Consider the following 24,699-nt stretch of genomic DNA (forward strand, 5'->3'; position numbering starts at 1 on the left):
GTGCTATGAAAACTGCTATGAAAATGTCATCCTCATGCAGCAAAGTGGTATAATTGAAATGGCTCACCTTGAAATTTAGTCTGCACGAGATGAGCTGGTCTTGCCTGGAATGCATGGATCCCAAGAAGCACATCCCTGATTATAAGTCAGTATCACAAAATTCATTGTCAGGTTTATTTATGCTTATGGATTCAGTGATTATTATTACCCAAAACCCTAAGGTGGCTAGTTTGTTTAGTAGATAAATTATGTTGTACATCAAGCAAGTGGGGTCCCAGTGCTACTTGGGAGTAGTTCAATTAAAATAACTTAAAAATATTTCATTTCTTTACTGGTTAACAACTGGGTTGTATCCCCTAAAGATTGAAATAACAATTGTTCTGAAATGGAGGTGAATCTCTGTCTTGAACGTTCACAAATTGAGATGAACAAGGCCTAAAGATGAAATAAAGACAGTTTTTAAGTGTGAAATAGCCAGGGACACAAGATTCAGAAAACTGAAGCACGTTCTTATTATAATGGAGATTCCTGGCAAATTGAAGAAAATGAGAGGAGGATGAGCAAGATGTTATACTTGAGTGTATGAAGTAAGTAGGCCAATGGGCTTTGAAAATTGTTTAAAATTATCTTAAATTTTGATCTCACAGAAAGGAATCTGAATCCTAAAGCAGCATGTTTGAAAAGAAGGGAAGAAGAGAAAGTATCTTCGGACCCTCCTCCACTTTCTTTGGCAGGACCCCACCCTGGGATGGGAGACACATCTAATCATATGGGGCAGATGTAAAAAAAGGAACAAGGTACGTTCATCTTGACCAGTTTCCTTATAATAATAATAATACAACAGCTGTTAGTATCTTTAGAACAAATATAGTTTGGGGAATTAATATCTAAAGATTGTTTTTCTTTCCATGAGAACCAGTTTGGTGCAGTGGTTAAGGCGCCAGGCTAGAACCCAGGAGACCAGGAGTTCTAGTCCTGTCTTAGGCACAAAGCCAGCTGCGTGACCTTGGGCTGGTCTCTCTCTCTCAGCCCTAGGAAGACGAAGGCAAGGGAAAACCACTTCCAAAGGTCTTGCCAAGAAAACTGCAGGAAATAGTCTAGGCAACCACCCGAAGTCAAGACTGACTCAAAGGCACCCAAAAACCAAAATCTTCCCATATTAACTAATTCCATAGATAACAAAAAAAAAATTGAGTCAATACTGTATGTCTCCTTACCTCAGAACATGGTAAGAATATGGACTAGATGCTTTTTTGTGATAACACACCAGTACTGGAATTCCCCAAGAAAAAACATAAGGTAGCAAAAATATTTTCATTTCATCTTGCTTTTAATGGATTTAAGGGAGAAAAGTTTTACTTTATTCATCTTAGTTTAATACCTCATTTTAATTGCTTTTGCTACATTTTGTTTTAGCTTCTCTCTCTTTTTTTAATTAAACGAACAACCAACCCCCCCCCCCCCGAGTCATGTCTTATATTCCTTTATTTATTGCTTTTTAGCTCAATTTTCTCAAATGGGTTGAAGTGTAGATAATGACTGGAAGAATCTAGACCAGATCAGAGATCGCAAACTAAGTGGACATGTTTGTTTTTCTAGTTGCGTAGCAGCAAAATACTTGGGAACATGGAAAAAGTATTGGGGGTGGCCACACACATTGGATCCTATGTATATTCTGATACACAGTGATAAATAACTGCCAGCTTGAATCTGAATTTATTCCATGTTTCCCAAAATGCTTTATAAAAATGACCTATTTATATGACATAATGGGAGTAGATTTGTATGGCAGGACTGAGTCACTGCCAGATAACTAACAAATGAGTTATGGGAAATTCAGAGGGTTTAATACAGTGTTGTCCAAACTTAGCCACTTTAAGATGAGTGGACTTCAACTCCCAGAATTCCCCAGCCAGCCATGCTGGCTGGGGAATTCTGGGAGTTGAAGTCCACTCATCTTAAAGTGGCCAAGTTTGGACAACACTGGTTTAATAGATGGGGAAGAAGGTAGCTAAGCCATCATATTTACCTGTGTTTCTTCCACAAACAGGAGTTGATCCCATTGGGAAATTAGCCGCTTTAGAAATGTATCCCTCTCCCTCTGTTGTACTTTAAATCTCCCAACCATTTTGTAAGGATTCAACATACATTGAGTCAGCTCATTCTGCATCACATCTGTAGTTTGAACCTGAAGTATGGTTAGCTTGGTTGACCAGGGAAGAAGTCATCTGGGTGATACAGTAAGGATTGTTGAGAAACAGCTTCTGAAACCTTTTTAGGGCAAATATATTGTTATGAAAAATTAAGAATAATAAAAATGGTTGCATTTTGGCTGATCTAAAATTTTCCACTTCTTTTGCAGGTCCAAGTTGCCACATTTTCTTCATGTAAACCAGAGACCACTTCCTAAACAGCTGTATTATCTTAAAAACATATAAACACTTAACCCTCCCCCTTTTTGTAATATAATAAGACAAGTCTGAGTAGTTACGAATCACAGACGCAAGAGATTTCAGCATTCCTGATTTTGAAATAAAGAAAAAGTGCAACTTGAGGGACATCTCTTTTCAACATATCATTCGGAATGTTTCCAGCAGTATGTTAACAGCTGTAAATGCACAGCCAGGAGACTGAATGGCAATCTTCTCCACACTGTGGGACAATGCATTTGTGCCTAAACTTCTTTTGGAAAAAAAAAATATAATTAATTTGTAAGTCTGAAAAAAAAAATATTTAATTTAAAAATTGTAAACTTGCAATAATGAAAAGTGTACTTCTGAAGAAAAAAAAATGAACGTTTTCATTGGTGTACTAGTCAGCTAGTGTTTATACTTACTGGATATTAAAAAGGGAAGCACCGCTACCCCAATATTTACAAAACCAGCAAATGTCCTGATGAAAACTGAAGTAATGACATTAGCCATTCCTTAGGGTAGGAGGAACAGATGGATCTTATAGACCTATGACAAATACAGACAAACACACCGACACAAACACACATATATAAATATATATAAATATATATATAAATATATATATATATATTAAAATTAGTGAATATGGTAAGCTTTTGTTCATTTGTTTCAGACTTTTTGCTCCTGTAAAAAAAAAAAAAAGTACTGATTAACTTTTTTTAAGAAAAATATTTACTGTAAATAAGTTTTCTTTTCCTTTACGTCTTCTTTCTCTTTCCCATGGCCCCTTCAGTTCTTTATTGTAACCTGTAGTGCCAACTCTGTTGCTGGAGGGGCAGTTCAGGATGAAACACTGACCCTGATGTTGCTTATCATGCAAAAGTAGAGAGTTGTTTCTTGAGTCCTTTGGGGAGAATACAGGACTAGATGAGGGATGTCTCATGTCGATAAGCGTAAGCAGCATTGCTGAGATCAAGGGAGTCTTCTCCAACCTGATGCTCCCCCAACAGATTGGAACTATTGTTCCCAGAATTCTCAGCCCTTGAGCATGCTGGGATGCGGGTTGGGAATTCTGGGGGCTGTAGTCCCTACCATGCAGTCAGCACGAGTTTGGAGAAAGATGGCCCACACAATATATTTTGGGGTGGAGGGTGGAGAAGTCTAAATCATAAATATTGCTCTCATTAGACCCTATTTCTAAGATTTTCAGAGGTACAAGGTTAGAATGCTACAATGTTACCACTGTGCCTTCCAATGTTTATATCATCGAAAATGTAACATAATCAAAGGTGGCTGTGATTTAACAAACCAGTAGAAATGTTAAATTAATGTGTGTAGCTTAAATACAATATGCATTCAGGCGTTTCAGAATACATGGTCAAAGGTGGGGTGGGGGGGCAGTTTCAAGTGAAAAAGTTGCTAGTTGTATGAGAGTTTGATTTAAGAAAAGAACATTTTAAAGGGTATTACTGAAAGATAGACCATATACTGCCTCCTCCATTCATTTTAAAAAAAAATGCTAATATCCAACCGTCACACAGCATTAGAACAAGCCTTACCCGTTCTAAAGCATTAAGTTGCACTTTCTTGAGGAGGAGGGAGTAGAACAGTATTTCTCTGGCCAGTACGAATCAAGTTTTTACTTAACGGATATATATTATAGTAAGTATAGATCAAGCTTACGACACAGCAACTCATCCAGTAATTGGATTTCAGGGCATCTAAACAAGCAACCATTGTGAATCTTCTAAAGATTTACATTGGTAGACAGAACAATTAACTGACATTGCTCCCAATTCAGTCTTTGTCAGCATCCTTTTGTCTCCAGTTCCAGCTTCTGATTTTTTAAAAAATAGCCACGCAAACTTGGCATGTTATTTTTAAATGGAATCTCCCTGTTTGAGTAGATTTTCCACCTATCAGCACTGAGTAAATGCCATATACCCATTGAAAATGGTCTAGACGTTCCATCTGTTCTCCTGTTTTGCCAGTTACATAGTAATGAAAAAAAAAATACATTTGTAAATTTTATGCAACAAAATGGCAAACGTATCATTATTTTGAAATTGTGTATGTAAAAGTTATATTTTTACATGTAGACTCTTGTTATTATGTGTTTTAATACATTGTATCAAACTTTTGTTTTTTTTTTTAACTGTGTGGTTGAAACAAAATCTCATTTAAATGAAATAGTGAGAAATAAGAATCTTAATTTTATGTTACTGAAAAACATAAAGAACAAATATGGTAGTTTACCATGTGAACCACCCTCTCCATATCCATAAACATTTTGATTACCAGTGTGTGTTGAAAATTGTAAATATGTTCAGTAGCAGTAAAACTTTTAAAAATACTATTATTTGTTAATAAGTTTCTCAAATGTGGAGGTGGATTAAGCTCATAATAGAGCAGAGTCTATGTAAGTTGAAATCAGAACAACAAATGAGTATTTCATTGCAAATGCCATACTTCTAATAGAATATGTTTAGATGAAAATGTTTGTCTTAAACCTAATTCTTTTAGTACTGGTATTCTAAACAGTTTGGAAGATTCTCTTTTAATTGACAAGTATATTAATATAGTTTAGGATTAATGTTTTTTTATAAAAAAAAAACCAATTCTAATACTTTTAATGGGAAGTTGTTATTTCAGAAGATAACTTTATGCTAAAAACCTGGATAAATCAAAGGGTCATTAACTTACATCTTGATGTCATCAGCGTGAGCATTTCTGTTTGTTTATGTTAACAATACAAAAATTTCAGAATAGTCTCCTCTGTATATAAAACTAATCTGGATAAGAAAAAGAAAGCTATCGGCGCAAATCAAAATATCTTTTTAATAATTGCCCAGATTGATGACATTATATGAATCTTTAAACATTCACAGTCGCAGAACATTGATAAAAGGATGGTTTTTATTACCAACCATTCAGTACATTCTTACAGCAGACATGATTCTAAACAGGAATGAAAATGGTGATGTATATAGAACCAATAGAGGCTTAGTTGTTTATAAAACAGTAATCTAATCTCTGTGGTTTTAGATATGGTTTCCTGTTCCATAATGGAATTTAAACTTGAAAATTAACCAGTCATGCTGTTTTGTGTTGTTCCCCCTCCCCCATGCTTGCTTTAATTCAGTGTGTGATCCTAAGAAATAAGACATCAAGAATCGCTTAGCTTTCACTACTGCTGCCATTTCTATACATACGTCCACCGTGGGAGTTGTCACTTGTTAAAAGATCTGGGGGTGACTTGAGTTGAATGACCAAGAGGTAGAGGTGTGCCAGTTGTTTCGAATTTGAAATGTTCCATATATTCTGCAAGTCCTTTGAGCTTGAAGCAGGGCACCGTGTGACCTTGAGATGCTTCCGCAATTGTCAGAAAATCCTTGTGCAGATTCGTACGAAGGAGAAACCACATGTTGTACAGTAATAAACAGTACTTGGACACTACGTTGTAGAAATCTATAAAACGTTTAGTGAATGATCCACCTCCACATTCAAGTAATTTATGAATACGCAGATTAGGGAAATCTGTTCGTCTAGATTTTTTTTTTTTTTTAACATTTGTCTTATGTGTAGCTGCAAAGAACACTAATGTTTATACAACTGTCAGTTCAACCAGTGATGCAACTTGTATTGATGCAGTCTTCCGATTTGTTTTATTTGTTGATTTCATTGGAAGGGTGGGGACGGGTGGGGATAGGGCGGGAGAAGGAGGGTGGAATTGCAATTTTCATCTTTCTATTCAATAGGCACAGTGCAACCTGTGCCAGACAATGAACAATATAGTACATTGCCACAAATGAAGAGAATTTATCAGGGGAGAAAAAGCACAAATAAAGCTTAATCCACTGACTGATACAAGAAGGGGAAAAAAAATGATTTTCTAAAGGTGGAATACAATGAATTCCAACACAGTGGGGCACCAAGACCTTTTTGGCTTTTCCTTCTTTCTTTCTTTCTTTCTTTCTTTCTTTCTTTCTTTCTTTCTTTCTTTCTTTCTTTCTTTCTTTCTTTCTTTTCTTTTTGAATAACATCTTCTCATGGGACTTGAAGTTGATTCACCTTTGTGCAGTGCTGGTTTGACCATACTCATTTCAAGTATTATAGACTTACGTAATGGTGAAAATATATGAACTGTGGCCTTTTTCATTCTTGTTACTTGTGATGCAACTAAGTGAAGATACGGAAAAAAGCAGAGATTTACCATGTATCAGTGCCTGCCTTTTTGTTACAAAGCTTTGTTTGTCTAGTGACCTTTTTGCTATAAAATAGACTGTAGTACACCCGAGTAGGATAAAAGAAAAGCCTAAATTTAAAAAAAAATTTAAAAAAATATATTTGGCTTATTTTTCACAGGAGCAATCCTTTTATACCATGAATATTCGGGGGGGGGGGGGGAGGGGGTTCTCAGATTCTGAATATTTCTTCTTTGTAGATTTTTGGAATCATTCTAAGTAAAAGTTTGTTACTTTATTTTACTATTTAAAAGATGTTATTTTACCATGTGTTACCAAGATGAAATTGTATGATAGCTTCTTTTTCTTCTTTGTTTTTTTCCTTATTTCTTTATTTTATTTTATTTTTTAAGTTGGAGGTCGCAGTGGGGAACTTTTTTTGTGACTGTACCCATAGCTGCAACATTTAAAAAGAAAAAAAAGAAAAAAGGGAAAAATTATAAAAGGGACAAAAATAAAAAAAAGGATAACAACAGTTACACTTTGTTTTCAACGTGTGGCTGAGTGCCTCAATATTTTTTTTTCCCATGTTTTTGGTGTATTTCTGATTTGTAGAAGTGTCTAAACAGGTTGTGCGCTGGAGATCTCTGAAGGCGAAACACACAGCTTGCTGTAGACCATTATGTTTCCCATTTGTAGTTATTTGATGCCGTCATGTACATGACTGTTCTGTAGCAATAAATGTGCCATTTTTATAAACTGTTTCTGACACTTTTGTTTCATTTCATTTTGCATTGTCCATTTCTGTAGGTATCACAAGAAGTACTTCATAGGAATGACCTAATAGGTGGCGTTGTCATCACACTCCCAACTTCAAAAGCAATGGGTTTAAAAGTGCCATTGGTGTTCTCGGAAGTGCTACATTCCAGATGATGTGTAAAACTGAAGTTGTGATCACCTGAGTTCCTCTCAGAACATAAGAGTTCTTCTAGAGGCCTCTTCACATTCTGCATTGGGTAGTTCATTAAAATCTACTTTCTGGACATAACTGTAAAAGCACATGTCCTTCTCGGCCTAAACAGTTGTGTAATATGGCTATGCATTGTAATATAGTTGTTTAAAAAAAATGGCCCACCTTTGGCTTGAATTTCAAGTGGTGGAGAAAATTGTTTGTAACTCCTCTGTAAAGTTCTTTCATATCTTTTTTTTTTTTTTTTCTGAATGAAAGGTGCTACATACATGTAAAATTGCATTCATGACCATCCATTTCTGTAAATACAGCACCTGTATTTTAATTGAAAACTGTTATGTACGTATGAGACAATTGACTGCACCTGTGGACAATGGGCAAAACATCAAGAAGGTGCTAACGTGTATGCAAAAATAAACTGAACTATTAGAAACGTAAGGATTAATCTATTAAATTCAAAGATTGGAACCAGTATAACGTTACACATAATACTGCTGTTGATCACCATCTTTAATACTTTTGTGTACCAGTTGAGATTATTTTCATATCTTGAGGCAGAACTATGGCTGTCTTACTACATTATTGCAGGTTGAGCTGTACTAAAGATCCAAGAGAAATGATCATCTTGATTTCTCCCCCATGAGATATTTGTTGAAATTGTAAATTATAAATGCTGTTTGTATTTACACCTTGTTAAAGGAAAAAGAAGTAATAAATTTTGGTTGGCCCTGTTCATCTTACCAGTCCAGAACATTTTCTCACTTGTTAGTTGAACTATTTTTTCCCCCCTTTAGGGAACAGTTAAACCAAATTCAAGGGGCCATATTTGAGGTGTGATTGTTAAGTGGATACCACTTATTATTGGGCAGTGAATTCTGATCCTACATAAATGTTACAAATATACTTTTTAATGCCAACTTCTGAATATTGTAAAGATGCTATCAGACTTCTGGTATTTATAGTGTCCTGTGCCCAAACCCAGTAAGATTTCCTACTCTTAGACTTGGCAAGCTGAGCAGAGATTAGCATAGCGCCAACAGAGTACAAGATTTGCATGTGAAAGACAAAAAGCTGCAGTCCTTTTGCATCTCAGAATATGTGCACTATAAAGGGATAGGTAGCAGATCAATCTCTCCCTCTCTTTTAAATCTAGGTAGCAGAAATGATCTCAGGTTTGACTGAATTGATCTAGTGTTTTCCAACCTTGGTAACTTCCAGCTCTATAGACTTCAACATCCAGAATTCTCATCCATGGCCATACTGGCTGTGGAATTGTCGGCTTTGAAGTCCACGTACCTAGAAATTGCTATGGTTGGGATACATGGCTCTAATCTAATTTTGGGCCAGAGTAGGCAGCAATGCCAAATGAGGGATAGAAGGGGGCATATCAGAAGAAAACAAGGCCAAAAGTGGAAGTGGAGAGGGAGGAAATGGAAGTGAAATCAAAATAACAAACCCAAGGGGGAAAGAAAATAAGAATGAGAGGAACACATATAATTTCTTTCATTTTTAAAATCATCCTGTCCTACTGCCGAGTTGGGACAGTAGCCCTTCATGCTTGCCAAGCTGTGGTGTAGCAATGTAGGCAGCCACTGGTTCTCAACCCTGTTCTACATATAATGACTCCTTTTATAAACCATTGCTTTGGATATGATTTTCTATAAATAAAATGAAATAAAAACATACTTTATCTCCAGTGCTCACTAACGATTAACAAGCCACAAATTTCATGAACGTATTATACAATATGTGGTTCTTTAAAATGACCCTCAGTGGTCTTCATTCACATGTTATGATTGCACGCCCACAGCATAGGAATCTACGATTGCCTTTTCCCGCTCTATAATCACCAATTAACATACCAATCTGCATTATTTTGCCAGCTCCACAATCAGAAGGAAATGCAGGAAAATAAGAAAGAGAAGGTTGCTAGCTCCAAGACCCAAAAGAATTGGGAGGAATATGAATGAGGAGTTATAAAGCCTTTCAGACTATTTGTTATGTCTTTATTATAGAACAACTGAACTAGGCGTTATTATAGAAATCAAGATGTAGCTCCTCCCTTATTAACCTTTCAGGACCTTTTTGTCATCTTTGGAGATCTGTTGAGTAAAGCAAAGAAAGTGGCTACAACAGACAAAGCTTTCTCAGTTATGGGATTCTGGTTATGGAATGCCTTCCCCAGAGTGATCCATCCAACCCACCGCACTGATGTCTTTTAGCATTAAGGCATGACATGCATGGAGAGGAAGTTGAACTCAACAGCCCCCTCCAACTTCAAGTTTCCATGAAGTCTGGGTGGTTGTTTTTTTCTTCCTCAAAATGAAGTTATCCGCTTTCCTTCCCTTCATTTGGTAAGAGATTGCTCTTCTCCAAGACTTAGCTATAGTTGTGCATTCAATTGCATCTGTTCAACACTGGAATAATGGATTTTATAAATTCCGATGCTATAGATGAATGAAGCTCTACTGTTCCTCCCTCCCTCCGCCCCTCCCTCCCTCCCTTCCTTCCTTTCTTTTCATTTTTTCCAGAAACAATACAGGAGATAACATGCTCAGACAACATTGTCTGGTGGGGATGGGCTAGAAATTAAATAAATAGGTGGTGATGCCCTACACCAAATCCTTCGTCTACATTCAAAGAAAAGACACAGCGTACTATCTAATTTCCTTGTAGGGCTACCAAAATCTCCTTGGATTAATTTTATAATTTTACTGTACTACAAAGAACTCAAAGATTAGTGACAGAAATCCACCCAGTCTACCAGCCAGACTCATATTGTCTGGCAAGTGTTCTGCGTATGATTAGTTGGTAAAGTAGGCATATTTTGACCATGTCTGAGGGTCAAAAGTTCAGTTCATCACTAGATGGCAGCAAAGAGTGCATGTTTTTGGTATCTCTGGTGCTCTCTAGTGATTGTAGTGGCATTCCACAGTCTAGATACAGTATGGCTAATAACATGGAAGCATAAAGGAAATGGTGCTCAGATTGGGGGAAAGCACCCCATGTAAATTCACAATCTCTCTTCCTTACTTTTTTCATAAGGGGTGCCCAAACCCCTTTCAGAGTACAACCTGCCATATTTGATTCCCCCCACCTCAGCTATTCTACCAACCTGTTTCACCTTTAGGGCTTAGAAAAATAGCCCTATTATCCTGTTGTAGCTATACAGTGGAAAGAGAGATTATCAATGTAATCCCTGATCAGGATGGAAGCCATAAAGGAAAGGAGAGAGAAATGTTAAAAAATCACCCCAGGAACTTCATTAAAAGCAGCCCTCTCCAAGTGTAAAGTATTAAAGTTGTGGCTGTAGTTTACCTCTTTAGTGTACTAATTTTGTGGATCCACACAAAATTCTAAACTCAAGTTAATGAAATGTAATCACTATATTCACATAACATACTATAGTCAAACAAATGAATCGTGTCACTACAATTAGCATCAATGGACTTGATCAATGCAACACCCATATTATCCCCCATTTATCCCAGTCTAGCATGTTGTGGAAATCAAGCTAAGGGTAACCATCTTTATATTTTCTGACTGATCCTTGGAGTCACCTGACTTCCTGGATCCAAAGGATATTTTCACAGAGATGATCATGTAGGTCTTTTGCAAAAAGGAGAACACAAATGTGAACAGTCTACCTATAGCATATTAAATGGTATGTGTATATTAGTGTTTAAGATTAATCCATTATTATTATTTGTAATACTACAGGTAGTCTTTGTTTAGCGACTGCCTCATTTAGCGACTGTTCACAGTTACAACAGTGATGAAAAAGTAACTTTGTGACCAATCCTTGCATTTATGACCTTCACAGGTCTGTAAAGCAAAGGAAAGCTGAGGATCATTAGCACAGTCGTGGTTTCACTTAGTGTCCACTTTGCTTAACAACCAAGTTGCCAGTCCCAATTGTGGTTGCTAAATGAGGACTACCTGTATTAGTTAAAGTAGTATTTATTAAATTATTTTCATATAATAAATGTTTTTTGGGGGGCTCAACAAACAAACTGAAACTTCATGAAAGGGTCAATATGCTGAAGAGTTTGGGGACTTCTGGCTTAAGATGTCCCCAAACTCTTTAATTCTTTCTTCTGACTGGTAACCCAAGCAGTAGGAAGCCAATAGTCAACCCAAAATATATTTTAATTCATCCCCACGTTGGCTTGACAATCACATTTTAAATGGGGAACAATCAAACCAGTTAGTATCTTTTTAAACTCTCAAGGCCAAAATCACCAAGGCATCATTGTACTAATGGTGTACCTCCTTTGGGGTTGGATGAAGTATAATAGCAGTAACTGAAAATTTTGTATATATATATGTGATATAGATACAGATATTGCAGATATAGATAGATATAGATATAGATATATACATACACACACGTATATACAGTATATTCTCTCTCTCTCTCTCTCTCTCTCTCTCTCTCTCTCTCTCTCTCTCTCTCTCTCTCTCTCTATCTATCTTCAATACTTTTGCCCGATGATGCGTTGCTGCGAAAGAGACATTTCAGATGCAGATGGCTGAGAGCAAGGACAGTTGTCAAATTAGTTCACATTCTTGATGAACACCACGAGCAGCGATTTATTTGGAAGAAACCTAATTCTGTTTCTTCCCCACCCCCCCTTAACAAAAGCACTTTAAAAAGCACTATACTGTAATCTGATGTTAATCAGATTGTACTCTGGTGTCCCTCACAAAAATCATGTAAAGCTAAAAAAATCTTATGCAAAATAGGAAGATTTTCTCTCTTCTCCCCGCACCGCCCCAAATCTCTGTAACATTTCTGTAATGGAAGTGACACAGTGGAGAAATTGGCCATGGAAAACACGGACTTTGCTTTCTTGGTAGATGCTGAAATCTATTTCACACAAAACAAGCTTGGTTCTTAAACCCTTTAGCAGTATGGCAACATTCTACACATAAGCTGGCAATATCAGTGTGTGTGCGTGTGTGTGTGCATGCGTGCATGCATGTGTGTGTGTGTAAGGTTCATTAGAGGGACTTTCTGCTGAGAGTTTGCTTTTGTGCTTTGCTTTGTTAATCAGCGAGAGCTGCTACTGCAGCAGAAATGCTAAGTGCTTTTTCTGAACCATTAGAGGGAAATGATTGATCAGTTCTAGTCGGTCAAACCAAGAAATATTGCCATTTTCTAGAAAATCTCCATTATTCTAGGCTGAATTCGACCTGCTTCCCCCCCCCCCCCCCCGGGTCCCCCACCTCAGCAGCACCCGCTGAATCAGGCCATTTTTCTCCTAGATTTGCAAAATTTGTGGGCAAGAGAACAATGCTCTCTGTTGTTGTTGTTGTTAATTCAGCTGGTGCTACTCCAGTCAGATTCTCTGTTGCCCATCTGTAAAATAAATTCACTCCATCCCAAGTCTTCCATTCACCTTGTACAAGAAGGAATAATACCAAAGAAATGTATCCAAAAGAAAACTGGCACGGGGGTCCACAAGGTGTGGACAAAAAGTCAAGATGGCGGTCAAGGTGGTGCAATTGAAACGAGCAGAGCTTTGATTGCACTGTTGCGGGCACTCTCTTTTTTATCATCTCCTGCAGACAGTCCTGAGAACTGGTTGTACACAAGTCCTGCTCACAGCTGCTTATATGGTGCATGCTGTAAGTAAACACAAGTTTCTGGTCTTCAAACATTTAGGGTAGACCCTCCTAGAAAATAAGACATGATTGCCTCCCCCTCTGCTCAAGTACAGTTAAGGGCTCCCCTACGTCTTTTTATGGCTATGCACTAGGCTGAGAATGGCAACCTGTCAATCCTGTGAGATACAGTGTAGCTCTGCACACCCCAACTCCATCTTAGTCCTTGAACTATATGGAAGTCCAGCAAAAGGTTTATGGATTTTATTAAAGCTGGTCCCCTACTTTTTCAACTTTGGTATTATCACATCATAGATAAAACAGTAAAACCGCCAACATTCTTCACCTCTTCTTGGGTGGCTCCTTGTGTGTTGACTACAAAGCTTAATGCAAAATCTCAACAGCATTTGCAGTAAGACTGACCTGCAATACAAATTTACACTAAGAACTGAAATAACATAGCCTGGGGGTTTTGTAAGGTCAGAAAGGGGTGAGGGTGTGCCAGTTCTTTTTAGATCTTGCCAAACAAGGAAAAGGAAGGAGCATAACTTCATGGGGGTGGGAGCGGGGGTTCAACTTAGACTTCATGGAATCATAACATTGGAAGGGGCTCTTTAGAGCCTTGAGTTCAACTCCTCTCCTTGCCAGAATCAGTACCCTTTAGAAACAGCCACCTAACTTCTGTGAAAGGGAACCAACAAGTTCCTTTGCTGTTAGTTCCATTTTAGAACTATTTCTACTGTTAGGAAGTTTTTCTTAACATTCAGCGTATTTCCTCCCATCTGAAAGTCCTCGAAAAGGACAATCATAATACATATCTAAGTCAGGGGTTTCCTCTGAGGTCAGTGCCTATAGAATTGCAGCATCAGTAGTTCCTAGCTCTGTAGTCAAATGCACAAGCTATAGGGGGAAAACACTGGTGTGTGCTGAGCATCAGACCCTTGGCTGTAAAGCCATCTCAGGAAGATGTTAAAACACCAAGTCAGTGCTAAGTATCCAATACGTAAAGTGAATATAAGGAAGAAGCCCTTTCAAATTTTACTTTCCATGCACAGTGGCATGATCTGGATCAAGTTGCTTGCACAATAGAATGGGGTAGTTTAAAATAAAATGTACACATTTCTCTGCTATTCTAGAAAGTGGATGGAAGGAATTGGAACACACACAGACCACACATTGACGTAAATACACACACACACACACACACACCCTTACTTCATGAGTGCCAGCTTTTCAAAAAGCAGTAACACTGGGAGATGGGGAGGCACTTTTTAACCACTGTTGTATTCCTTCCTAAAAGATGCATGAAATAATGTCATATCAATAGTAAAAGGAAGAAAGAGGAAGGGAAAGCCTTTTGGTTGGAGAAGATGGTAGGACAGTACCAGACTCCTCAACTCCTATTTTCCTTTGGTTGTTTCCCCACAGGGAAGCCGTGCTAAAATGGACCTGAGCAGAAAAACTGACTCAATGGAGGAGTGGCCACCCAAGGTAAGTAAAGATCTGGTACCATGAATGAAATTAAGTCTCCAGGACTGAACCATTACGTCTGAGAATCTTTACTTACCTGTAAATATTGTAGAGCTTGTAGATGTCACCTTGGAGACTTTTTCATGATCTTTGAGAAATCAAAGAGGATGGGCAGAGTGTCAGAGAATGGAGGAGTACCAAATGTTGTTTCTTTATTCCAAAAAAAGGAAAAAAGGAGCAGTGTGTCTGCAGATCAGTCAATTTGCTGTCAGTCCTGGAAAGAAATCCAGAACAGTTTAGTAAGCAGTCAACTTGTGAGCATTTAGAAAAGAATGCATTGCTTGAAAGGAGCCAATGTGGGAATATTAAGAATGAGGTATGCCAAATAAACCCGATCCTACGGTGACCAGTTTAGTTGACCATGGGCGTATGGTAGACATAAAAAACCTTAACTTCAGCAAAGCATTTGACAAGGTCTCCCATAAGATCCTAGTAGAGAAGATGATGAAATATAGGCTGGACCATGATACGAGTTCAGAATACATTTCATTTACAACTAATAAATGCCTAAAAATCACTAAATAAAACCACTGCATCCTTAGGGGGCAGGGTAAAAAAATCAGGATAATGGCCATGGCCATGATATCGAACCCCATCCACGTCACATATGAGATGCCTGTTAACTTTTAATTGTATTTCTGATTTTAGTTTGTTGTAAGCCGCCCAGAGTCCCCCGTTGTGGGGAGATGGGCGGGGACAAGTCAAATAAATAAATAAATAAATAATAAAAATAAAAAGGGGTGGGGCTTTAATTGCACCTCTGCAGCTACCATCTTGGTGTTTTTGACCCTATCCCCCATGGACACCCCAGACTACAATGCACCCAATCACAGCTTCTACAATGTGCAAAGTGCCACGTTGCTTTGACCCAACTTAAGCAGCAGACTAAATTCAGACATTAGAAATTCAGTATGATCTGAACACAACAGACCCTTAGTTCTCAAATCCTCCTGTCACCAAGCCTTCCCCAATCTAGTGGTATGTTGTGATTCCAGAAGACAGCAAGGGTGATGGCCACGCTGGCTGGAGATTCCAGGAGTCCCCATATATCTGGAAGGCACCAGGTTGGGGAAGGCTGGTCATGAAGCCAACTTTTAGTGCAGATGTTTTTCTGAGTGTGCTGATACTTACTGAAATGTGCTAAATAACTTGTAAGCCCAAGATTCAAAGACAAGATAAAGAGGATTAAATAATCCGAAATAGGCCAGAACTCTTTTGTTGCTATGGTTTTAACTTCATTAATACCAAAAGTGTGTTAGAGGCTGCCTGATGAAAACTGTCTGTTCTGTGTAAATGAGATACTGTTAATGACGGAGGAGGAGGAGGAGGAGGAGGAGGAGGAGGAGGAAGGGAGGGGGGGAATGACTTTCTAATTCTATATTGAACCAAAGGAAATGCTAGTGAACAAGCATGAGCACACACCAAGTAGGGCACGCTGGCCAGAGAGAAAAGCTTAGCAGATTGCCTAATCCATTGGATGTATTTGTTTTGCTCCTTCTGCATCTTCCTTCCCCCTCTAACATTTCAGCTAGCAAGCATTTGATTCATAGATTGAAGCTCGGAATAACATAGCATGCCAAAACATTCATAGTTGGACAGACCCAAAGGAACAGACAGTCTGTGTCTGGAAAATAAAACATAGGACTAAGTTTGTTAGTAGGTGGCCTTTACAGGGTCACTGTGAGAGTAAAATTAGCCACCCATGTCTAACAGTCTGTCATGTCATAGGAACATCAAAACCCAGTCAGTTCATCTATCCATCCTTCCTAACTAGTCCTCCAAGAAAAGAAAAGAATGGCTGGAAAAAGGAAGTCTCTCGTTGCTAACCTATCTAGGTCTGGCAGCACAGAACAGATCTTCCAACCCCTGATTGGCTGCAGTGACCAAACCACGCCTACCACTTCTTGCCAGGCCAATGGGGACAAGGCACAAAAGTGAGCTGATACTCTGTAGCCCCAGAACTGTGATTGCTACTGCTATTTTTCAGACCAATTAGTGTTGCTGAATGCTGCCAAAACCACCATTGAAGAGATGGGGTTTAAACAGGTGGGGAGGGAAGGAAACAGGGTCTTGTGTGGTTGTTAATGAGCTGTTTTATAAAATACATAGGAATCAATTTCAGCACTCGAAGATTGTGTCAGATGCTGTAATCAACCTCAAACACCAGTTATAATCACTTGTCATCGTTTTAAGGAAGGAACTGTACAAACCATGGAGTAACTCCTGGATGGATGGATGGATGGATGGATGGATGGATGGATGGATGGATGGATGGATGGATGGATGGATGGATGGATGGATTGATGGGCAAGTGGAAGCACAACCAGATAGACCATCCACTCCTTGCAAAAAATCCTTGAAAATTCTGTGCCGGGCATGTGCGTGACAAGACCTGCCCACCTCCTCATCATCTCATCCACTACTGCCCAGTTCATCATCCCAGATGGATGCTCATCTGAAGCAGATTACAAATCAGTTGTGCTCTGATTGGGCTGATTCCAGCCTGATGTGGCTACTTGAGTAGCTCAGTAATCAAATCATAAAAACATAGAGTTGGAAACATAGAAACATAGAGTTGCACAGACCTCATCTGCTCCAACTGATCCACTAGATTGTTTTGGACAGATGACCATCTAGCTTCTATTTGATATAGAACTTACCACTTCAAGTGGCAGCGTGTTCCACCACCTGATAGCTCATGCATTCAGGAAATTATTCCTGATGTCCAGTTTGAAGATTGTAGTCTTCCTTGTAGTTTTAACCTGCCCTTTCGGGAAATAGAAAATAAATCCATTCCCTCTTCTGTGTGATGATCCTTCAGATATTTTAACACTACTATCATATCTCTCTTAAGTGTCTTTTCTGTAGGCTAAACACACCCAGATCCTTTAACCATTCCTCCTAGAGTTTGATTTACAAATCTTTCACTATCTTAGTAGCCCTCCTCTGAATTTGCTACAATTTGTTGTTGTCTGTTTTGAACTGCAGTGATCAGAACTAGACGCTACTTTCCAAATAGGGTCTGACACTTAATTCCTGTAATCCAGACTGTATGGTCCTGTTAATGTACCCCAAGATAGCATTTGCCTTTTTAGCAGCTAAATGATATTGCTGGCTCGTGTTTAATTTGTGGTCAACAAGGATACCTGGATCCCTTCCACATGTATTATCCACAAACCAGGCCTTTCCCATCCTATACTTGTGCCTTACATTTGTCTCCTTTGAAAAGTTATTCCTCCTTATTTGCATGTCACAGTAAAGAAAAGGATGAGTTGTCTTGATGGCAGATGGGAAGAAGTGTACAAAATAAGCATCTTTTTGATAAGTCCATAGAATGCAATTCAAACATGCATGAGAAGGTAACAAAAGAATCTCCTGTCCAGTAACATAATCTCACACACACACACACACACACACACACACACACACTCATACTTGCTAAGCTATCTGATTAATTGATTGACTGATTGACTGATAGATTGATTGATTGGGGAGGCACCATCAAGTCAATGACAACTCTTAGCGACCCCAGTGCTCATGCCTCAACCAATCTTTTAGGTTTCTCAATGGTGAATTCATTGTTACAGTAAGTCCATTCACCTTGCTGCTGGTCACCTGCTTCTTCATCCTTCCACTTTTCCCAGCATTATGGACTACTCAAGGGAGTTGCTAAGTTGCCCACATCTACTTTAACAAGGTGAGTTTTGGTTGCTCCACTTTTCAGATTATTATTTTTTCTTCTTAGCACCTAGACCCAAAAAGTGCTTTTGAAGGCTGCCATCACTGCACCTGTTTCGTATTTCTCAAAATGTAAGAAGCAAAGTTCCCCATTGTCCAGAGCTTCTTCCCAGGAGGGCCAACCATAAACATTTACTAGGTGCCAAGCGTGCCACTGACTCCTAATTATTATTCTATTTTTTGGCAATCATTAATTGAAACGATCACAATTCAGACTGAAAGACTCATATATAGCAGATGGCAACATGGATCTGATCTTGTCTGATCTTGAAGAAGGTATGCATGAGCAGACATGGAGAGTACATGGATAGAAGACCATCTGAAAATCCCAGGGCTATAGGGATTTTTGACTAGGAAGTTAAAAAACACCCACAAACATCCTGAAATAAAACAATGGCAAACCACTTCCATGATGTTGCCAAGAAAACCACATGGACTTGTTGCCATTAAGAGTCAAGTTCAATCAAGGGCTACTTTATGATATGATTTTTCAGTATTTAGATAATGACAGAGGGAAACTTCAGAGGGCAACGAGGAGTGGAGCACAATGATTATTCAGCACGTATTGCTCAGCATATGTAGTTCTGGTCCAATTTGTTTCCAGCAGACATCCAGCAGTTTTGAAGGCTTTTCAGGGCATGGATGAAGTCTGTCTTTGAAGCATGGCAGAAAATGTCTAGTTTCTCACAGTGAAACACAGCTGCTCTTGCACTTTCCAAACCCTTCATCTTGTCTGTAGAAAATCCCATTTGATCCCTGGCACTTCTGGTTAAAGAGTCAGGTAAAGAGAAATTCCTCTGCCTGAGAATCTGGACAGCTAATGCCTGTCAAGGTAAATCTGCTTTCCCCAACCTGGTGCTCCCAGAATTCCTAGCCAATACAACTATTACAGTCCTAATACATTTAGAGGGGGAGATATATGTGAATTAGGGCTGAACTGTGGAGTACTTGGTACTCTCTGAACCTGGTTGTTTGCTAGCAGATGTTCCACTGCCCAACTGGGTAACACCATCAGTGTGAGTGTCGGTGACGTTTCCTGCCTGTTTATATGTTGTAACTTGCCTTGGCCTTTCTTGTGGGGTTTCCTCCTTGGTGGCTCCTTGATTACAGCACTGTTTCCTGCCTGATTGTTTGTCTGGTATTGATCCCTGCTTATCTGAGTCTATGACCCTCCTTATGGTGGTCTATGACTGTAATAAAGATGTGATTTGATCTGAATATCTGAAGCAAGGAACTACCAAGGAAGAATTCAGACTTATGCCAAAATTGGCAGGGTAAGCTACTATATATAAACAGGCAGCAAACCCCACCCTCACTTGCACTGATGATGTTACCCAGTTGGGTAATGAAATGTCTGCAAGCAAACCACCAAGCTCAGAGAGCACCAAGGACTCCATGTTTAGTAAGTGCAAGGATGAAGATATCTACAATACACCATCTTGTGAAAGATGACTTCACATTTTATCTGCCTTTTGTAAGCAGCTTCTAAAGCATATTTGCTTGGAAGGAAAGATACTAAAATCACCACTCAGATTTAATGATGTAAAAAATCAAAAAAGTAGCAAGCCAAACTCTTAGAATTAATTCATTATGTCTGCATGTGTGTATGAGCATGTGTCGAGGGATGGGGGATATAGAGGAGAGGAAATTCAGAGAGGAAAATCCTTCAATGAAATATGGATGAAATCCTGAGGAGGATAAATATACCCGGGTGGATTAAAGTTTCTCTAGCCACACTTAAATGGAAAGATTATGTGAAATTCCTGAATAATGTGGAATAAAAGGGACCCAAAGATCATTAATGATAATCAGAGATTAACAAGCACCCAAACGCAAGATGGCTGAGGCATGTTATCTGCTGTCAATTCAACTTACTTTAGTAGCAAAATAAGACAGATTTGCAGCATAATAATGATGATGATACAGATAAATGAGCTAACTCTTAAATCTTTAAAGCAATATTTTAAAGTATTTGTAAGACTTCAGTAATTTATCTGCAAAGGACTTTCTCACTTCTGTTAAGGACAGAATTTCTCAGATGTACAAAAACTGTAACTTGCACGGATGGAGATGCATCCTTAGAAGGATGGTTTTAAGAAACTTTGGGCTTCTTCCAAGTCCCCTCTTAAGGTGTCAGACACTTCTCATTTATGGTCATGTGGTGGTCACGCACATCTTTTGCTGTGCTCCTTGCATGGTTTTCTGTTCTTGGAATGGCCAGATTGCGGTATCCAGACTGATGGACTGAAGAATGAGGGGAAGAGAACGCTACCCAAGCAAAATACAGGGAAAACTAAACTCTTTAGAATGCATAGAACTTTGAATGATCCACCCAGAACCTCTTGAAGGAAGGGGAGTATAATATAGACCTAGAGATCTACAATGCTGGTTTGGTTTATGGTTCTGCACTTTGTGTGAACCACCATTAAGCAACCATCCATTCCACACCATAAACAAATAGCACTGCCAATTTCTCTTTAGCTGTGAAAATGTACTCTGTGACTGGCATGACCAGCAATGAGTTAATTGTTTTAAAATAATTTGGGAGCGGGGGGGGGGGCGTCTACCAGGTATGGTCAAAAGACAGGCATGATGGTGTGATTGCTGTATCTATTTTTTTATGGGCATCACATACACAACAGACCAAAAAAAACCAGGCAGAACTTTGATTGCACCACTGTGGACCCCTGTTGACTTTTTTTCCATACTTGCAGACACTTTGAGATAATTACTAATTTTAGTGTCCCTTTAAAAAGTGTGTCTTCTATATGTCAACAGTTGCCATCAAATCCACACAAGTAAGTGTATCATCTTATACATTCAGAAGATAACACATGTGTGCAGAAGTGCGTCCAAATCAGGAAATGGCCAACAAATGCCCTTTTTAAAGAAATGGCCACCACTTTGATATTGGCCACTGGTCCTTCGGTTGATCCCAGTCTACTTCTGTGCTTTCCTCTGAGGACAAGAGTGAAGAAAAGGGGAAGATACCACTGAAGGAATCCCAGCCTTGCCACCCCAGTCCTGTTGCCTTCTCATCAGGCCAGGCAGCTGTTGGAGGTCCATCCTCAGGTACGCAGACTATAGACACTGTCTTCTGGTACCCGGGTAAAGGAAGATTAGTTTGTGATGAGCTGGGAAATATCTAGCGATGTTTCTTTTTAAAAAACATCCCAGCGAAACAGATGTGGAAGAGATGTCATGATCCCTAGAAAACAGTCTTCCAAGGAAATTAGAAAAAGGAGTGAGTTACATTTTTTCCCCTCTTTTGGCATCTGTGGACAGGCTGGAAGAAACAGCATATGTTTTAAGCAAGAAATGTGTTAAGCCTTGAAATCCAGCCACCCAAAGATTGCCATTAAATATGAACAGTTCAGTGAACCCCATGCATGCGTGGGGGGGGGGGGGTGGGGGGATCTGGTGTTGATTTCCACCTAACATTTGGAAATTGCACAGGTGCAAATTCTTAATGCAATTCCAGGAAAGGAATAGAAAGTTGCAGCAACAGTGAGTTGTTGGTTGATGGCTGACCATTTCCATTCCGCAGGAAATTTGCAGGACGGAGCAGGCACAGATGCAACAGGATCCATATGGACATGACAACAGAAAGCACTCTGTGGATCTGATAAGGAATCTTACCGGGGGGGGGGGGGGGGGGAAGGAAATTCCAGATGGCTTAATCTTCAGATGTATTGAACAGCTGCAGTTCTCAGGGTGTGTTTTTGAGCATCAGCAAGCTCAGACTATCAGGCTACTAAAAGGGGCATCCTTATTTTCTTTGGATCTTAAAGAATTTTCTTTGGATATTAAAAAGAAAAAAAAGCAACTTGAAACAAGCCTAAAATACTTTCATCAGAAAATCCAACATAAGTTAGAAGGGGGGGGGGGTGTACAATAGGAGGACACAAGAGTGGGTGAGTTGCCTTTAATAATTGTGTACCAAAGAGGCTTTATGGGGATGTTGACTATGCTCCCTGAGTTTATTAACACCTAATTAACATCAGCCTCTTGGAAGTATCATATAGGAAGTTTGTTTTTTAGCATATTTTAATTAATTAATTAATTAATATCTATTTTCGTTCATGTTAATTCTGTTTTTACTGTAAACTGCCCAGAGTCAGTCTGCAGTGAGATGGGTGGTGACAAATTTGAAATGTAAATAAATAAATAAATGAAATATTGATTGTCATCGTTAATACATAAAAATGGCAACACTGCACAGTTATTAAAAGCCCAGGAGCCCAACTCTTCTTATGAAACGATTTCCTCTAGAAAAGTTTCAAGTGTAAATACACCACAGATAGATTGGGGAGGGGAAGGCTGACACTGACTTTGCAGAAAGAAAATGGCATTTAAAAAAAAAAATTAAAAAGAAAGGGATGCAGGTATTTTCCTTCTGGCGTGAATACAGTCTATCACTTTCTAAATGCCTTGCAGGCCACAAATTATCATGCTAATGATTCTTTGAGTAGGAAGCTGGAAGAATGGGCCGTGGAAAAATTTGTCTCTCTCTCTCACACACGTACACGTGCATCACCACCGTTTGCAATTCACAACAACCAAGAGAACACTGTTTCCCCTAATTCAGTGTTTCTCAAACCTGGCAACTCTAAAACACATGGACTTCAACTCCCAGAATTCCCCAACCAGCCTGCTGGCTGGGGAATTCTGGGAATTGAAGTCCACGAGTTGCCAAGTTTGAGAAACACTGCTTTCATTCCTTCACCCATGTCAGCCCAAGTGGAATCCACTCCCCAAATTACATCTGAACCCTGAGCAGATTTTTATTCTCTTCCTCCCATCCACAAATGTAAATTTCCTTAAAGCCGGTGGGAAATAACACTGAATGACTTTGGCAGCCATTCTGCAGTTTGACTGAAAACAGAGATGCCCCAAGCTGCAAAGGCTGGAGCCCAGACAGCATTTCCCAACAAGTTCAGCTCTGCTATTCCAAATGAGATTTGTTTCTAATTGGATGTGATGTGTCAGCCCTCTAAGGTTGGCGGATGTGCAATTCGCAACCCCCTCCTCCACACACCAGCACTCACAAACTTAATTACCAAATTATGTTAAGTGTTTCTGAATGTAATCGGTCCTCATGTTAAATTCAAGTTTTTATACTGTCTCTCAAACTGGATCCATCAGTTATGTCAGAATAACATCCAGGAGGGTTTCCGCTGCTCCGGGTCTTGATCTTGGTGCTAGAAGGAAAGACCCTTGCCTCGGTCCAGCACAGGAGGGGCAACCCCAGGTACAGCTTGTAAAGATGTGCAGGCAGATATCAAAATGCTTATCCCAGTGCCATTCCACCCGAAGAATGCCATGTAGAGATGCTGAAAGCACGTGCTGCAGAAACCTTGTGAAAACTAAGCCAGTCTAGATCTGGTTAGTGAGTGGATGGGAGACCACCTGGGTACCCTATAGGCATAGTCTTCACTGGGGCCTCACAGCCTCTTCCCTGGCTTCTTTCCTACATATGTTGACTCCAGTTCCACCCATCACTATTCCAGGGCCTCTTCTTACCACTCTTCTCCCATTTCTCTCTTCATTTTATTCCTCTGTTCTCTGTTGTCCCATTATTATTAGATTTTTATCCCACCCTCTCTCTCTCTCTCTCTCTCATCTATCTATATCTCTCATCTATCTATCTATCTATATCTCTCATCTATCTATCTATCTATCTATCTATCTATCTATCTATCTATCTATCTATCTATCTATCTATCTATCTATCTAAAGGCGGCAAACATACCTAATACTCCTATTTTTCTCCACAACACCCCCCTGTGAAGTGGGCTGGGTTGAGAGAGAGGGACTGGCCCAAAGTCACCCTTTCATGCCTAAGGGAGGCCTAGAATTCACAGTCTCCTGGCTTCTAGGCCAGCATCTTCACCACTGCACCAAACTAAGTCTTCGGTTTGTATTTGCCTCTGCGCTCCTCTGCACGCTCATCAAGTTGCATGTTCTTCTATACCAAAGAACATCAAAGAAACCACAGTGGCGCTGCTCCTCTGGCACGTCAGCGCATCCTCCTTCTTCCAGCCCTTCAAGTGTGGATACTGGAGTGTCCACCAGCACACACAGACACACACACACACACACACACACAGACAGGCTGTGTTCATACATTTTGCTTAGCCAGGTTGAAGGAAGATGGAGCAGCAGCATTCATGAACCTGCTAAGCTTGGTTAAGGCCAGCCTTGTTTTTCTTCTGCCTTGGGCCAGTTCAACACATTGGGTTAGCTCATAGTTCAA

At 39.3% G+C, this 24,699-nt stretch overlaps 1 protein-coding gene across 17 annotated transcripts in view; it reads left to right on the forward strand.

Moving 5' to 3' along the window:
* Positions 1-8,589, forward strand: part of TCF4 (transcription factor 4) — a 356,514-nt gene extending 347,925 nt beyond the window's left edge. For 16 of the 17 annotated variants that reach the window (XM_088152601.1, XM_088152603.1, XM_088152600.1 and 13 more), the window contains 2 exons: positions 648-797; positions 2,363-3,134. In XM_088152601.1, coding sequence (XP_088008727.1) covers positions 648-784 — 137 coding nt within the window. In that variant the 3' untranslated portion in view covers positions 785-797; positions 2,363-3,134. Of the gene's footprint in view, positions 1-647; positions 798-2,362; positions 3,135-7,408 lie in introns of those variants that run through there. The other variant, XR_015798233.1, reaches the window with a different exon arrangement.
* The last annotated feature ends 16,110 nt before the right edge of the window (positions 8,590-24,699 follow it).

This window comes from Python bivittatus, unplaced genomic scaffold (genome assembly GCF_059951505.1).
Source record: "Python bivittatus isolate LINGU-HERP-01145 unplaced genomic scaffold, Pbiv_v1 ctg000570_np1212, whole genome shotgun sequence".
NCBI classification, from domain to species: Eukaryota; Metazoa; Chordata; class Lepidosauria; order Squamata; family Pythonidae; genus Python; species Python bivittatus.